At 39.8% G+C, this 17548-nt stretch overlaps 1 protein-coding gene across 3 annotated transcripts in view; it reads left to right on the forward strand.

Moving 5' to 3' along the window:
* The window catches only part of CHP1 (calcineurin like EF-hand protein 1), a 36867-nt gene that overhangs the window by 5642 nt on the left and 13677 nt on the right, over positions 1-17548 (forward strand). For all 3 annotated transcript variants that reach the window (XM_041397310.1, XM_041397330.1, XM_041397321.1), the window contains exons 2-7: positions 754-826; positions 7792-7872; positions 9070-9197; positions 10099-10160; positions 11106-11228; positions 12534-16374. In XM_041397310.1, the coding sequence (XP_041253244.1) occupies positions 754-826; positions 7792-7872; positions 9070-9197; positions 10099-10160; positions 11106-11228; positions 12534-12587 (521 nt within the window). In that variant the 3' untranslated portion in view covers positions 12588-16374. The remainder of the gene's footprint in view (positions 1-753; positions 827-7791; positions 7873-9069; positions 9198-10098; positions 10161-11105; positions 11229-12533; positions 16375-17548) is intronic.

Genomic DNA, 17548 nt, shown 5'->3' on the forward strand with positions numbered 1-17548 from the left:
CTCAGGCACATGGTGAGGTTCTTGAGGATAGTGCTCTTGAGGATAGTCCAGCTATCTTGAGGATAGCTATCTTGAGGATAGTCCAGGAGTTGGACTCCAGTGGTTCTTCTGGGTCCCTTCCAAGTCACGTTATTCTCTTATTCTGTGAGCCCCAAAGTGTTCAGATTTCAGCAGTCCTCTAAAGAAAGAAAAGTAAAGTAAAAATTAAAGCCTCTCTGACCGCTTTCCAGATGCAGAGGAATTCAGTTCACTTTCTGTCTTTAGGTGGAAAACAAACAATGGAAATAGAGATAAGCAAAAGTGAAGGAAAGATCCTATAGGAGGGGGCTTTAGTGTCATGAGTGATACAGATGTCATCAGTGTAGGCTGTGTCCAGATTATTTCTAGCCATAAAGGAATGAAAGGAAATAAAGTGGAACTGTGAATCAAATATTTTTTTTATTTTTAATTGACATTTACTGAGCCAGGTAACCAAAAATTGTTAAAGATAAAAACCAGAAATGGGTAGAAGATAGAGTTAGACAGTTTTTTTGAAGAATGAGCTAATTTGTAGATTCTTGAATATTAAGCTGTGATTTATAGCTCACAAAGTCCCTAAATGCTTCTTGTCATGTGCTTTTAATGTAATGGTTCTATGTGAACTCTTTTTTTGAATACAGCTTCTGGCAACAGTGCAGTTCAGTGTAATGAGGTTTTCTCCTGTGAGGAATCATTGACAGGCTAATTTGTCATCTTGTTTCTTTTTTTCTTCAGTCTCCCACAGTCAAATCACCCGCCTGTACAGTCGCTTCACCAGCCTGGACAAAGGAGAAAATGGCACTCTTAGGTGGGTAATTCAGCTGCACTTGCATTGGCACATCTGTATTAGTGGCTTGCTGTTGCAGGACAGTTGCATGTTTTTCTCATTGGTAAATCACTGAGGCTGTTGTAACAAGTTCTTTCATACTTACTGCCTACATGAAAGGTTTACTTGTTGAGCTGAGGTGCTCTAAGTACCAACTGTCTTTACTGTAGTGTTGAAGGTTTGTAGTAGTTAACAGGAGAAAGTTCAGATTTGGTATTCAAAGTCTTATAAAATTGTTCAGAATTGTGAAACAAGACTTTCAGATTGTTATTTCTTATCTTTCTTTATATGTTGCTTCTACTGTTTAATACGAGAATGGTTCTGCTGTTTCATCTTTATCCTGGCTTTCATAAGAAAAAAGATCTGTACTTGTTTCTGATATCCAGTGTCTTTAAACACTGCTTGGATCTGCAATCCATTTACTGTATTTAACTTTGCACCTCTTGTTGAACACCCATATCTATTAGTATGCTTAAAAATAAAAAAAATCTGGAAACAATTCATTGAGACTAAACAAACTTCTATTGTTTAAAGTGGTGGTGCAGGACATCCTAAGATCTTTAGTTTGTTTCTTATCTACAACTCGAAAGCTACAGAACTGGTTTCTGACAGCTTAGTCAATTAGATAAAGATGAGTCTTCTATATGTTTCATTTTGATGGACCAAGTCTGCTAGAAAAGAGTATTCTCAACCAAAAGGTAAACTGTGGCTAGATGATGGCCTGTTAAAATATATCTCTGCCTGCTGTCATTCTGTAGCCTTCCCTGCTCTTGTGGATTTTGTTTCCCATTCACCATATAGCCATAGTGGCACAGGAAAGCTGGAGAAGAATGCAGGAGAGAGTAGAAAGGGGAAGGGGACATCGTTGTAGCATAACATGAGATCTGGCTCTTGCAGAGTTAATTTCTTTCATAGCAGCTCTATACCAGTCAAATTCAGTGATTCAGGCATTACCTGAAGTTTTGTATGTTATCTTGTAAAATATAACTGCAGGATGCACTATAAACCCAGAAAAGCTATAGGCCTACCTATAAACCAATCTAACTGTAATGCTGGAATCACCTCTTAACAGATCAAAGTGGCAAGTTGTAAGATACATGGTCTTTGGCAGTACTTTGGGCTTACTGCAGTTTCCTTTCCTGAGGGAAATGCGCAGTTCCTTCTGGTGCCACAAATTGCTGACTTCTCAGCATTTAAGTAATTGGATGTGGAATTGTATGGTAAACAGGACTACAGAGTGATTATTTTGGGTTAAAAATACTCTCCCTCCCCTTTTGCCGTTTGTAGGTTTTGAGGCTGATTGACTCCAGTGATTTGGACTGTGGCTATACTGTAAATTTCTAGACTTGCATAGCTGAAGGGATGATTAAATGGATTGTGCATGTAAAAAATTGGCTTGGGATGGGATATGCAGGAAGTTCCAAAAGCCCACTCTGATACTTAAACCACTGCATTATATAAATTGTAGCATTGGCAATTCTGATGTAGAGATCAACTGATGAGATTGTGGATAAGCTTAAAGCTCCTTATGTTTAAAACTATTTGGAAAAGAACATTAACAGCTTTTTCAAACTTTATATGTGAACTTAATATTCATTGATGAATAAAGGTGATGGCTACTGGATTAGTCAAGCACAGTTTGAACATAGGACATGCTCTTCCTCAACTCTTCCATGTCCTCCTCCAACAGTAAATGCACTTACTGAATCCGTAAGGTTTGTATAAATGTCAAAGTGATTGTACTCAGTTTATGTAAGAGGAGTAATTGATTAAATATGCTTTGAATGTCTGTTGCACAATGCTTAGTTTCACAGTGTTATGCATCAGGAGGAGGTAGACTTCCATTGTTGATAATCACGTGGAAAGGAAGTGGAGGTTGTTTGGGAAATCCCAGCAACTGTGTATTATGACTGCTTAACTTGCAGTCTTGGCCTCTAAGCACAGCCCTCTCTCAAACATGTCTGACTTATGAGTGGCATTCAATTTTTTAAACTTGTTCTGGTACCCTCAAAATGCAGACACTATTAAGTTTAAGTAATGGAAAACTACTTCCTGAAAAATAGATTGAGGAGAGAGCAAGAGCTACAGCTTGGAAGGTCATAGATGTTGGTTTCTGAGATACAAATCAAAAAGAACTTGATGCTTTAAGGCAAGTAAGAAGAAGTTATCACTTGCTTACTACCACCAAACAGTTTAGAGGCTATGTCTTCTGTTTGTTTCCTGTGAGGAAGATTTATTGTTTCCGTAAGGATGACTTACACCTTTGACTTACAAATCAAACATGACAAAATCACTCTTGTGACCATGATTAGGAAAAGAAATGTCAGTCAGTTCTTTATGGCACGAAATAAATCTTTAAATGTCAACCACCCTTCTGAAGAAGGGTAAAGTAAAGAGCACTTTGTACAGAAAATCTGGTAGATGATGATTAATCCGAGTAGTTCTGGAACGATAATCAAAAGCAGAAATCTTTCATAGACAGATGTTTCTATCCAGTGTACCTATGTGCAATTTCAAGGCACTTTGTTTTTAAAGAGTTACAGAAATGAAATGATGGTTATTGGTAAAGACAAAGCTTGTCTTTCTTCAAAAAATTTTTGGTTTTTGCTTCCTTTTTCCCCCTCTCACATATTTATTCTCTAAGCGACTACAGCCATTTTTACTTGTAAAGGTAAAAATGTCAGGTTTACCTTCACCTTTCTTGAAAAGTGTAGAAAATTTTGTATTTTTGCTTAGCTTCACTTTTTCTAAACAGAATGAGTAAGCTGCCTCAGACTTCCACCATCTGAACAAAACCATGTTGGAAAAGACAAAACTGTTTTTGAAAATTCTTTTGTCACTTTTGATTTCAATATTGTGACACACATTGAGTTGCCAAAACAAAAGATTGATACCCTTGGTTGTCCATAGCTACATCTAAATTGTGAAATCTGGAATGTACTTGTTCTGTCTACATGCTAACTGTAGCTCAGGAGGAAAAGAGTGCATGCTTCCTTACTTACATGCTGATTTCCAATATGAGGAAATAGTATAGCATGAACAGGGTAAGTATGTGATTGCTTTAGTGATTCTCCCAGCTTACCTGGGCTGGTACTGCAGTGTACACCACACAAGAATACTTTTGTTCCAAAGTTTATCAACTAGTAAGTAGCTCTAGACAGACATGTATAGAGCTATAAAAGGAGGTACTTATGTACACTGCAATCTTTGCATGTAACTTTTGTATGAAACCTCCCATTCAACAGTAGTTTCTTGGGGACTGGGGAGAAGACAGGTTAAGCACTTGAGAAATGGTTTTTACTGTACAGTAATTGGTATAGCCTGGTCAGCATGGAAGAAGGAAGGAAGGGAAAATGTTCTGAAAGCTGGTAACTACAGAGAATAGACACACTGAGCTGTTCATGCATGTCTCATGTTTATGAAAGCTGTTCACACGTGTCTTCTGGAGAACTTCAGAAAGCCTCTGATCCTGAGAGAAGGGTAACATGAGCCAACCAAGCCATCTGTCAGTCTTTGTCAGCTGACTGAACCATCTGGGTCTGGAAAGATGTCAGGCTTGTTCTTATTAGTTAAAACAGATACTGCAGGGTTGCAAAACGTAAAAGCTAGCTCTCTGAATGTGGAATTCTTTACTTTTGCTCAAGAAAATGCAGAGCATTTTTAGCTTTATCTAAAATAGAAAAGACAGGAAGGATATGGGTTTGGATTGGAAAAGACAGTACAAGAATAGTCTATTCTTGCATCTTCAACCGCACTTTATGCATGCTGCCTTTTTTCTTTCCTTCCTTATTGCTCATCTAATTATCACCTTTTTGCATACTCCTTGGCTTATGTTTATGAACCAATTAGTGCTGTGATAGTTAAGCAACTTTTAACATTTGTGTAGAGCATGTGTGAGGATAGAGTTAGATGAGATGGATGACCCAATCCTGAAGGGGGGTATTGATATTCTTTCCTGATAACTTCTCCAGGCTTCCAGCACCTCATTGTCAGCTGTGATGCTGTTAGATTTTTTGAATTTTTTGAACTGCCTCAAGTTGTGAATTCAACAGAAAGCTAATTGGTGAGGGGGAAGGTAGGGTTTTTTTTTATGGGGGATACATTAGACCATCAAAAGATTAGATGAATGACAAAGCTGATGTTAGCAAGGTAACGGAGCAATGGAACCTCTGCAGTAGTAAGCTCTTAAATCTTTGTGACCACCTTGCATGATATACCTTACTGCTTTTAATTATTTCCCTTCTTCAAGTAATTTCTTGTTACTTGTATCCTTCCTTTCCTCTACCACTTCTGATGCACGTATATGTGGGAGTTTTTTCCTTTCCATTATTTTACTTTTCCTCAGCTTTAGATACCCCTCCTCAACCCTGGTGAGGGATGTTTTGCTAACATCTAGAAGTAACAGCAGAATGACCAACCAGAAATGGAAGGAAAAAACGGGTCTTGTAGGCTTCTTGCTGTCTTTGGGATAAGGCAGAACCACCTTTACAGTAGGGATCTGCTGTGTGCCTTGGAGGGAATACTCATGCTTAGGAACACTTGCCTTGCTTAGAATCTAGAAATTCTTCACTGCAAATTACATCTAATTGTGAATACATCTAATTGTGCTGGCATATGTATTAAATGGTTTGTCTGCATAAAGTTCACATGCAATTAAAGGTTGCTTTGCCTGTTGCATTTAAGCAAAGATTTCATAAGAGCCAGGTTCACGTAAAGATACCTTAGAAGAGCCTTGTTGCTCATGAACACGTAAGAAGTAGAGGGTATTAAATTTCATGTAAGCACCAGCTTCAGCCAGGTGAAGTTGGTCCCTAATGACTGTGGGAAAGCTTAGCTTTATAAAGTGGAGAATAACTTACTTCACATTCATTTGCTTTTATGGCTGTTGCAGCTATTTCAGTTATAACATTCACTCAGGAATGTGCTCTTAATAAGCAGAAGTGCTCTACTGCAGCCCTGATAATGACAGGACAAATAGATTTGAAACCAGGGAATTATTTGTGGTTAATTGTTAATCTCCTGTTAGAATCACTGGAGGCTGAAATGCCAAGTGTCTGCTGAGGCTGTATACTAAATAGTCATGATATGCAAGTAAAAAATTCTGAAGCATTAGGATTTTGGTCTATGTGGAAGAGAGGGCAGCTGCTGCTTTTAGGTTATAAAGTTAGCATTGACATTGAAGTTCTGCTGTTAAAATATTGTTATTAGGACATAGGCTTTCCAGATCACTGCGTCTCCTGCTTAAATCACTAATGCATACTTTGCCCTTCAGCAACAGCTTAAAATGCAGCAGTCCTGAAGGGTCTGGTAACAAGTTGATCATGCTAAACAGATGCTAACTTTGCCTATTAAAAATAACACGGGACCTGGTCAGAGCAAAGTGTGCTGGGATAACTTAAAAATATGGTCAGGTTGCTCTGTTAGAAGGTCAGACAGTTTAACCATGTTGTAACAGATGCACTGTAATTAGGATTCTTAACAGTGCTGTGGTGGTGACTGGGTGCAAAAAATGCTTTAGAATACATTTAAATCTAGAACATCTTGCTTCTCTGCCTTTCCTGAGCTAGACTGGTGATAAAGTCAGCCAATTTCTTTTTGACCCTTTAATATCACAGCATTATAAAAGGCTTTTATATTTAAATCTCAAAATTTGTTTGTGTTTACTTTAGTTAAACCAGGCTTTTATGTCATGAGTCAGACCTTGTAGCCAGTTTAGTTAGTGAGCATAGTTTTGAGCAAACGTTCAGTAATCAAGTTTGAGACTTTGACCCTAATTTCAAAAAAACAGCAGGATTGACTTGAAGGGAACTGCCAATATTTCTGGAGATTGGGCAGGAAATGTAATGTCACATATCCAGACAGAATAGTGTGGGAATTTTTTACAGCTTAACCCCCTTGCTGTTTGCAATTTAAAATCTAGGTGATCATTAAGTACATCTTAAACTAACTGAGTTGCTGTGTTCTGTTGTAAGGAAAAACAAACCAATCAAACCTGCTCACTAAGACACATTTGGTCTGTTTGCCTTGGTCACATCAAGATTACCCACTTTCCTGTCACTGACAGTCTGTCAGGTTGAAAGAAAAGAGAAAATACTAGTGCAATTCTAATAGGAGAATGAAGCCTGTGTTCATGTCATGCTGTTCTAAAATGTGTATGCAGTACAACTCTTGATGTCTTTCAGATCAGAAGAATAACAATGTAAGCATAGCTGTGTTTATATTATGCTGTGTACATATAATCATGACCAGAAAAGAGAACGGCTGGCATGAGCAGCGAGTATTTCCTGTGCTGGTGAAATTATATCTGGTGTACAGGTGCCTGTAAAAGTGTAAAATTGCCAATTTAAAATAGGAATACTGCTTGGTTGAAGCTAAAATAATCTGAAATTTGGTGTTTATAATAAGATACAGATTTGTTGCATAAACAAACAAAAAAATCTATCGGAACATGCTAATGACCTATAGTGTGCTTGGAGTAGTATGGTGTTCTTCCAGAATCTGAAATGAGACAATCTGGAAAAGTCATGACAACTCATATGATTAAGTACCAGTATAATTATTTTAAAACCCCAATGAATATTTTCATCTTGGAGCCATAATTTCTTTCAAAGCAACTTCAGAAGCTTTCCTTTTCTTACATTGCAAACTAGTTGGCATCATTACAGTAAGGTTTCTAGCACAAATGATGTTAGTGTCTGAGAAGGGTTGTTAACATGATAAATGAGCACTGCTAGTTTGTAATGCAATATAGGTTTGGCATTGTCTTTTGTTTTATTTTGTGCCGTTAGTCATAAAGAAAACATGATTTTAAAAGTTGCATTTCAAAATTACCAAATGTCTTGCTGCAGAATTAGGATTCCAGTGATGTTTTACTGTGAATTCTTTTTAAGCAACTTCTTCTCTGACTGCAACTTTATGCTGACTGGTTGTGTTCTTGCTTTCCTTAGCCGTGAAGACTTCCAGCGGATTCCAGAGCTTGCCATCAATCCACTTGGAGACAGAATTATCAATGCCTTCTTTCCAGAAGGGTGAGTTTCAACAAACTGAATTTATGAGCAGGCACAAAATCTTCTGACAAACTACAAAATTTGTAGTTTGTCAGAAGATTTCATAGGAGTGAAATGCTGATAATTAAAGCACAGAATTTGAATTGACTAATAACTGAACACTTCAAACTTGTGAAAAATACTTTATGACTTTACAAAACTATTTTGTGCTTTATTTATTGACAAACTCAGTCTTCTGTCACAGTTTTTCACTCTTCTTCCTAAACTACTGAACACTTATGAAGAAATTCCGGGCTGTGTGTGGACTTTGGTTCTTAAAGCAAACTTGTATCAAGACTATTCTGTGTTCAGTAGTGTTACAATTAACTAATTTGGTCTTATTGTATCTGATATAGTAAATGTACCATTGTTATTAGATTGGCTTTTTTGGTTGGTTGATTTTAGGTTTTTATTACATTTAAGACAGATTATGACACTTCTAACAGAAATCCAAAGAGATTATCAAATTTTCAGTATTTTCTCTCTTCATTATACCTCTTGGGATTGTTCTATGGAATCTCTTGAACACAGTTGCTATTACTGATTAATGAAGCTTGGAATCAAGTCATATTATCAGCTAAAACCAGGCAGGGTTTAATGAACAGAAAGGCATCCTTGGAAGCACTTACATGGCTGGTTCCCAGAGAAACTAGAAAACTCTGTCAGAGAGCAGTGAGCAATGACAGCCCCACAGGCAGGGGCCAAGGATGCCAGCAAAGCTGGAAGGGGAGATGTACTGGCTGAAGAAGGGCACACAGCTGAACAGCAAAAGCAGAGCAGGCCCAGTGACTGCAGTCAGGTCAACCAACAGTCCGGTGCTTGGCAGTGCTGAAACTAGTATCAAGTCAATCCAGATCAGCGAGATACATTGCTACATTCACGTGTAGCAGCAGCATAGCTCAGGCATGGGTTAAGGGTGAGGGCTTCAGTTTAAGCAGACTTTGCAGGTCAGGGAAGGGGAGCCCTCGGTAAGATTTCTCACAGCTTCTGTTTTTTCACACATCATACTTTGTAACAGCATGATTCCAGCGTGTAACAGCACAGGCAGCCAAACCTTGCAGAGGTGGGAATGAAAGAGTTCACATGGTCTTGGTGCTTTGGATATTAATAGTCTTCTTTACTGAAATGAAGAGCTTGTATAAGGTATGCCAAAAACTGACCTGCTGAGTTCTTACACAGAGAGGACCAGGTGAATTTCCGTGGATTCATGAGGACACTAGCCCACTTCCGACCCATAGAAGATAATGAAAAGAGCAAAGACCAGAATGGACCAGAACCACTGAACAGCAGAAGTAACAAGCTCCACTGTAAGAAATATGAACCTTCCTATAGAATAAATTATTTTTCCATCTTCTTTTTGGTTGGGGTTTTTTTGTCCCCTTAGGAATGGAGGAAAGGGGCTTGGGATTTCCTGCACAGTTATTTCCTGTGGAATGATCTCTTCTAATGCCTGATGTTTTAAAAAGCTTACTTGGAACAGTATCTGTTCAGAATGTCAACAATTGAGCCATTGTTATTTTAGAATTTGATGGAATTAGGTAACTCTTGAGTAATATATATATTTTGCAAAATGTCTCATAACAGAAGTGTTTCAAAATTACTTGTATTCAAAATTATTTCAGATTTAGAAGCCACATCCCATACATGAATGAGCATTTATGCTTATTTCTTCAGTTCTTCCATATAATTCTACTTTTTTTTCCCCACCTTCAGCTGAGTACTTAAGTATTTGGATGTCTGCCTACAGTATATGAGCAGAATGCTCTTTCTTGCTAATCGAAGTTGGCAACAGTCCTCAGAGCTCTTAAAATGTGTCATATCTCATGCAGAATATAGTCAAAGAGAATGAATGATAATATAAAAATGGTTGGCTCTGAAATGAAAGGTCTCAATGTATCTTAGTGATAATTATTCTTATGTGACTTGAAGTTTTTAGGAAATACCCTGCAAGCAGAGTGCTTGTGAACATAAAATTTTTCCATTATTGGCAATAATGCTACTCCTGTGTGTGATAACAATACTTCATGGAACTGAACATGAGGTTTATGGTGAATTAAAATTCTAAGCTAATTCTCTTAAAATAATTTACAAGTACTTAGTTTTGTTGTTTTTCTTTTAGATACATCTATTGTTATTGTTTAGATAAATCTATTGTTATGAAGAAAAATAATGGCATTTAACTGCTCCTTCTTTCTTTCTTCCCTGTAGTTGCTTTTCGATTATATGATCTAGATAAAGATGACAAAATTTCCAGGGATGAGCTTCTCCAGGTAAATAGCACAGGGCTGCTTTGAGTGACTCAATCATGATGTTCTCTGTGACTTCACACCCACTTAGAAGAAGGGGGTTGCAACATTTTCTCAAAAGAACTGCTGGCGTAACGTGGTGGCTTTGCTTACCTCTGCCTTAAAGCTTTAGAAATAGTATGGGACTTCATTCTTACTTGGTAGGCTAGGCAGAGCCTGTTGCTGGTGACACCTAAACATTCAACAAATACACTAAACTCCTTAAAAACCACCTTCTGTAACTTGCAAAGGTGCTTCTAAAAGGATTTCAAAAGGACAGTCACTGAGGTGGATTAGGTTGTTTGCCTGATCCTCTGTGCATCCTCTGTACAGAATAAAACTTCTTGAAATGTCAGCAAAGGTAATCAAAGTTCATCAGTTCTGAATATGTATGAAACTAGGCTTGTGCTAGGAGTAATTACATGCTACTAATCCTGGGAAGTACACATGGCAATTTGTGGTTCCTGATGTAAGAAAAAGGTTTGTTTTTGCCTGGACCTGCCCTCTTCTATCCACTTAGAAAATGCTTTACTGAATGTGGAGGGTAATGGCACATGTCACTGGACCACGTACTTTCAACATTCCTGTAGACAAATATCTCAAACAGCAGATGTTCAGTCAAATGCTGGTATGTTTTCTGGGGGAAAAATTAGAAACATTGGACAAAATTACTCATTCCTAGGTCCAAAACTTTCTCTTGCTTCTGCCTCTTCCTGCTGCCTAGTGAAAAAGCAGGATTCTTTGTCTATGGTAACTATAAAATATACCTGTATTTCATGAAAGACTTAATGTGCAAAGGACAACAGAAGTCTGGCTAGAAATTGCTTCAGTGAAAATCTTGTGTGGTGTTATTTTGACAGTACATATAAAAGGAAAGCACTAAGAATACTTCTGTTGCTGTGTCAGTGATGGTTATTTTGTATGCTACAGGTATTACGGATGATGGTTGGTGTAAATATTTCTGATGAACAGTTGGGCAGCATTGCTGACAGGACAATCCAGGAAGCTGATCAAGATGGAGATAGTGCCATCTCCTTTGCAGAATTTGTGAAGGTTTGTAAACTATGGTTACATTAATGACTTAATGAAGCTGCTCAGTAATGAGCAAGTCATTCAGACAAACGCAAATGGGAACAGAGAGGAAGTCATTGAAATAGTCATGCCTGCATTTGGGCAAAGCCTTCTGCTAGCTTTTCCATCCCGTTATTAGTCATGTTTTGGGTTTGTTTTTATACTGCCAGGGTGTTAATAATTAGTCCACATGTTTCTTTATACTCTTAAATAAAGCTTACAGCCCTGAATATACTGAAGAACTTTCACTTTTTGTTTTGCAAATGCTTCTTTCTACACAGGTAACCTACTAGCACAGTTACAACAGATTAATTCTTCTGCTGTAATAGCACTGATCAGCTTTCACATGTAGATTTCATCTGTTAGCAACACAACTAATGCTGGTATTCAAGTTCCTAGCTCTGGTACTTTGAATTACGTGTTTTGATAGTCTGAAATCGGAAGCCATTTTAGATAGTCAGTGGAGAAAGTTATCCTGTAGCAGAACAATTTGAGCTACCTAATGGGATACTATTGACAAGAGAAACTAGACTTATCTTGGAGATGACAAAAAGGCAACAGAAACAAGTTGCAACATGGGAAATTGTGGTTTGCTCTAAGGAAAACTTTTTGCTAAGAGGATGGTCATAGCTTCTGAAAGATGTAGAAATTCCTTCCTTGGAGATACTTAAAACTTAACCAGGACAAAACCCTGAGCAATCTGATTTAGCAGGTACTGCTTTAAGTAGGAATTGAGGGATTGGACTGAAAGACTTCCAGAGGTCGCTTCGAACGTAAATTACTCTCATCTTGGAGCACTGAAGTCTACTACCTGAAAAGCCTGGAGCAGAGTAATATCTTCATGCCTCAGTGTTAACAGCAATTTAGTGAATGAACTTGCCACCCCAGTTTTACAATCATCTACATTAGTGGTGCTCTGGTCTTTTTTTGTTCAATGATTGCTCACATCCCTTTCTCTACTCCATTCTCCCTTGAGTTTCCTGGCTGGACATTACCACATAATTTAGTTTTTGGAAATCATTTTGGCCTTTCTGTGCTGTTGGGCAGACTGAAACCACATTAGTTACATTTTGATCAACAGCCTTCTTGCGGCTTTGATGGCTAAGTTCCTTCCCTTGGACAGACCTTAGCCCACAATGAGAAACAGCAGTCTCCATCTAGATAAAGGCCTGGCATGCTGAATTGAAGACATCCCATGTTCCTGCCCATTTCCTCACTACTAGAATAAGAAACCTTGTAGGAGAGATGTACAGTAACTGAAGTAGCTGTTTCTCAATTTTATTGCAGGTTTTGGAGAAGGTGGATGTAGAGCAGAAAATGAGCATTCGATTCCTTCACTGATGGATGGAGAGCCTATTCCTTTCTACTCCAACTATGTAATGAATAGAACTTCATTTTCTCCTTAGCACCATACCCCAGAGCATTGCTACTGGTGCATATACAATACATCTCCAACCCCTCCCTGATTTGTTCTACCAATGTGAACATTCCCTGTGCAACAGGAACAAAGGGAAATGGCTGCCATGCAACTTGGAAAAGGAGCTTTTTTAATCCTGTCCATCCTGGGGTTTTTGCCCTTTCTCTTGTCTCCTTCTGCACTACTGTTTCGGTAAAAATATCTCTCCTTAAACACTACTGTTTAATCTACAAACTGATTCTTCTGAGCTCTGAATCTGAGAATGGAAAAACAGGAATATGCCACAGAAGTGCCCTCTGCAATGTTTCAGAGACAAGCATCTACTCAAATACTAGGTGCATTGGTAATTATTCACTTTTGCCACATTACAGCTGCCTTTTTTAAAAAAAATATTGTTGCCCCTTTCCCATTTGGCTCTTTACATGCAGACTTGTTTCTTCAGTGCTTCTAAGTCTGCCTTTTACTTGAGAACTTCTCAACTTCTATGGCTTCTTGTACAACTAGCACAAATGCATGATGATAGCTAAGAGTACTTTAAAGTACTGTGAATAGATTTTGTTCTTTGTGGGATGAATTCACAGGGACAATAGTAGAATCTATGGTGGGGACAGGCTGTGGGATGAATTCACAGGGACAATAGTAGAATCTGTGGTGGGGACAGGCTGTGGTATTCTCAAAAGGAATAGGAAATCTGCACTATGTCACTTGAACTGTTCTAGCAGCAGAGGCAGAAACTTGTTTCTTTCCTTTGCATAGCTTGCAGGCTTGACAGCCGGTGGACTATGAAGTGTCTTCTCCAGATTGTTTTTGTCTAAGATCCCTCCCTTCCTCAGGGTGGTTTTGCTTCTGAAAGTGTAAATTTGTTTACCAGTGTACAAAATGCAAGAAAACCAGTCATGCTAAAATCTGGATTTGTAGTTCTGTTTTGCTCCCTGGTAACAGTGTCATGAAACACGAAATCGTGAAACTGATTTCATAGGGCTTTTTCCCAATTATAGTGGCCTGCATAATGAGTAACTATTTATATTTTCAAGTATGAAAGTCCTGGTCTGTTATATTTGTGTTCAGGGTGGTAGCTGTATATAAGAAAGCTCTGGATAAGAATACAATTTGGGAAAGATCATATTATCCCAGATTTTTCAGAATGTATTTCTATAAAAATCTCTCAAGTGTAAGATGATTAATACGACTAATGTAATGCTGATAAATTCAAGAGATCTGTATCCTCGAAGGTTCAGTAGTAACTATTTTCTGTGGCTAGATTGACATATGATCTCGTGTAGTTCAGCTGGAGCATTCCACAATCTGGGAGATACTTCCAATAAAACCAAAAAATCCTGGGGAGCTTGTTTATTGAAGAATCGGTGTTATAACTGCTTCTCTGTCGTGTGTTAACATTTCTATAAATACTTACCAGTCTCAAAACTACTGTTAAATGTGCATTTCCTTTTTTCTCAGTTTCTTCAGTCATCACTTTCGTTGAAAGATAACACGCAAGTCTCTGAAGGATTTTTGATTTGTTATAAATAAAGGAATTCAAAAGTAAAATGTTGCACTTCATAGTTTTGCAGAGTGCAGCACAGTTCTGGAAGGAAATGTAAATGAAAAAGCTCTACTCTGTATGAGAAAGAAACATTATACTTTTATAACTGCCTCATGTAAAATAGGAATGTAACAGTGCTAATGAAAAGTAAAAATTGCTTGTAGGCTTTGTGATTTGCTTAGAGGTAGGTGTTGCTGTCTTCTGACGCTATAGCTGTAACCTACAGTTGTGCCTTACTGTCCCAGTGAGACTGGATATTGTATTTATCAATCCATAAATAAACCTTCACTGTATAAACAAAAACCAAAACCAAACCATCCCCCAGCTCTTCTTGTAGGGCAACCAACTATCCTTTAATTACTGGATAAAGCTAAATACCAGTAAAAGAATGGTGCTAGCAGGTTTTACAGATCAGTTTCCTATAACTGATAGAGTGTTATTTATTTTCAGAGATTGATAATCCTTTATTCTGCTGGCAAACCAGTGCAAAACATGAGCTGCAGAAGAGGACACGCAAGGCTCGTTTGTGACATTTGTTCCTACAAGCTCCCACCTCAGATATTTTTGCTAATGTGCTTGAAGGTGAACACAAATGATCTAACAGATGTACTGCAAAAAAAAAAAAACCCTCATAACACAATCGATCAAAGAACAACCAAACTTGCTACAATAAAAAAAAAAGATTTTCAACTATCAGTATCTAACTTTGCCATTAGCAGAATAAATCACATGCAAATAAATATCTTACTCAATATTCTGAAAACTGTATATATAACATACAGTTTAAAAGGTGGTGGACAGAAAGAGGTGTTTTAGAGACTGAGATCTTAAATTTGTTAAATTTAACTAAGCTGTACAGATACAAGCAAATTTCCACTAAAGTAGTATTTTTACCATACCTGGTTGCTTATAAAAGTGTTTTGTCTTGAGAAAGGTCATCTTGAAGGTGAACATGATGGCAGCTCAGAGATGGAGCTGCTTAATATTTCATCTTTGTCTTTTGAAAAAGTAGTACAAGGGATAGGATTTTAAATAGAGGTGAGCCATTCTCCACTCTACTGAGGGATAGTCTCTTCAAATCTGCAGCCATGAGTTTGAGACTGGCTGGAGGCTTGACTGCCAAAATATGTGGTTGCAACAGGTTACCAGAGTATTGTGAAGAAAGCAGAAATAGGTTTGATATCTAATCAGTACTGAAACCTGTAGGCCCCTTAGCTTGGCAACAAACAGGAAAAGAAAAGAATCCAAATAAAGGATTTGACTCACGAAGAGCAGGGGTAAAAATTATGTTCTGTAACTGTACAATGGAACATAAGAACCTGCTTTTGGTTTCTTTGAATGTGGAGCTTTGGTTGTAAATAGAATGTGGGTATAATATTGGAGTTAGCAAAAGCGTTTCATTGCAGTCTGCTCTAAAACGTGACGCGGCAGAAAAGCGTTGTATTAAATGTTTGAACACACGTGTAAAGATTTGGAGTGAAATAGTTTGTAGTGATCTGGGATGAATCATGGTGAGACGGGGGTGTTTCTCGACAGTTTTCTGAATGGGTACGTACTCCTCTTCACACTCTTCAATGCATCCACCCAGCAGCTAGAAGTGCAAAATTACCGCTGCTAAAAAAAAATTATTATTAAAAAAAAAAAAAAGCAGATGACAGAAACCCGGCCGAATGGCGGAAGGCAGAAGGACTGAAGGCCGCCTTTGGGAGCAACCACGATGCTCGGTGAGCTCAGCAGGTGCTGTAGGGCCGCCGGACCGCGACCCTCCCCGGCCGGCTGTGCGGGCGGCTGCTCAGCCCGGCCGCCCTTGCGGAGCGGCCCCTTTAAATCGCCGTGGAGGTCACCGCAGGACTCGCCCCGGGCCAGTCCCGCTCGCGCCGCCCGAGCCAATCCCTTCGCTGTGCCCTGCCCGGGGCCAATCCGAGCGGGCCGCCTTGGAGGCGGGAGGCCAGTCCCGTGATGGACGGCGCTGCTGGCCAATCGTCGCCAATACCGAAGGGCTGATGCACGGGCACGGCACCCAATAGGCTCGCGGTCGAGTGGGCGGGCCCGGGCGCAGCGAGCCCCCGCCGGGAGGCCGGGGGAAGGAGGGGAAGATGGCGGAGTGAGGGGCGGAGGAGGCGGAGTGGCCGGGCCGGCCGCGGCCCCGCGGCTTCGGCCGCGCTCAGGTGAGTGCGGCGGGAGCAGCGGCCGCAGCCAGGCCGGAGCCTGGTGCCGGATCCCTGATCGGGCTGGGACCGAGCGCCCGCGCACCCGCCTCCCCGTCCTGCCCCGTGATTGGGCTGGGCCCGGGCTCGGGCTCGGGCTCGGGCTCGTTCCCGCGGCGCCGGGCCGGAGCAGTGGGAGCGGCTGGCCGCCCTCGCCGCGCCGGCCCCGAGCGAGGAGCCGGCCGGTGTCCGTGTGGGGACGGACGGCAGCCGCAGCCGGGCCGGTGCTACCCGCTCGCCGCCCTGAAAAGTCTGAGCAACTTCGGCGCTGGCTCCGGGCTGCCGCAGATGGCCGAGCGGAGAGGCTGCTCCCTGCACTGCGATACCCCGCAGCCCGCTGCGCACGGCTGCGGCCGGCAGCGACCTGCGGGAGGGAAGGCGACATGTGTCATCCGAAATGAGGCTTCGCATGTCTGGCTACGAGCATAGCGCCGAATACTGCTACGCTGCTGTTACCGTTCTTATTCATGCCATGTGTGGGCTGGATGAATTCTGCTAATCTGAATGGTTCCATCCTTTTGTGATGTCTGTAGTGCTGACACAGGAGTGCACAAAAGGGATGGCTTCCTAGTTGTTTGACAAAACCAGAAGGTACAAAAATCTGCCCTGCAAAATAAGTTCAATGGAAAGTGGAGAGATTATGGAATTTGATTTAGCTTTATAAATTCATGTTGATAATAAGGTAAAAAGAATTTAAGACACCATGAAACACGTGAAGTTTATTGCTAAACTATCTTCTTTCCAAGTTAGTAGCATGCAGGCCAGGTATGCCCTGAATTCTTCAAAATTGTCAGTGGTATTTTGTGCTGGAGAATGATACTTAGTTTAAATTTGAAGGAAAAAAAAAAAAGGGAGGATCAACAGTTCTTACTGAAAGGAAAATAATTAGTGTCACTGGCATGAGATTCCTTGTGTTCTGTATTTGATAGCAGTTCTTAAAATCTCGAGTTCGTCCTAGAGTTGTGACTGCATTTTCAATCTGCAAGTCAGGTAAAAGAAATAAGTTCAAGTGGTTAAATGAGAAGCATCGCTTTAGATTTTGTGGAGACATGGTGTGTTTGCACACATGACCTAATAATGAGGTAGTTCTTTGTAACTGGTGAAATAACTCAAATATAAGCATGTCTTATAATTA

This window comes from Onychostruthus taczanowskii, unplaced genomic scaffold (genome assembly GCF_017590055.1).
Source record: "Onychostruthus taczanowskii isolate IOZ18803 unplaced genomic scaffold, ASM1759005v1 scaffold1, whole genome shotgun sequence".
NCBI lineage: Eukaryota > Metazoa > Chordata > Aves > Passeriformes > Passeridae > Onychostruthus > Onychostruthus taczanowskii.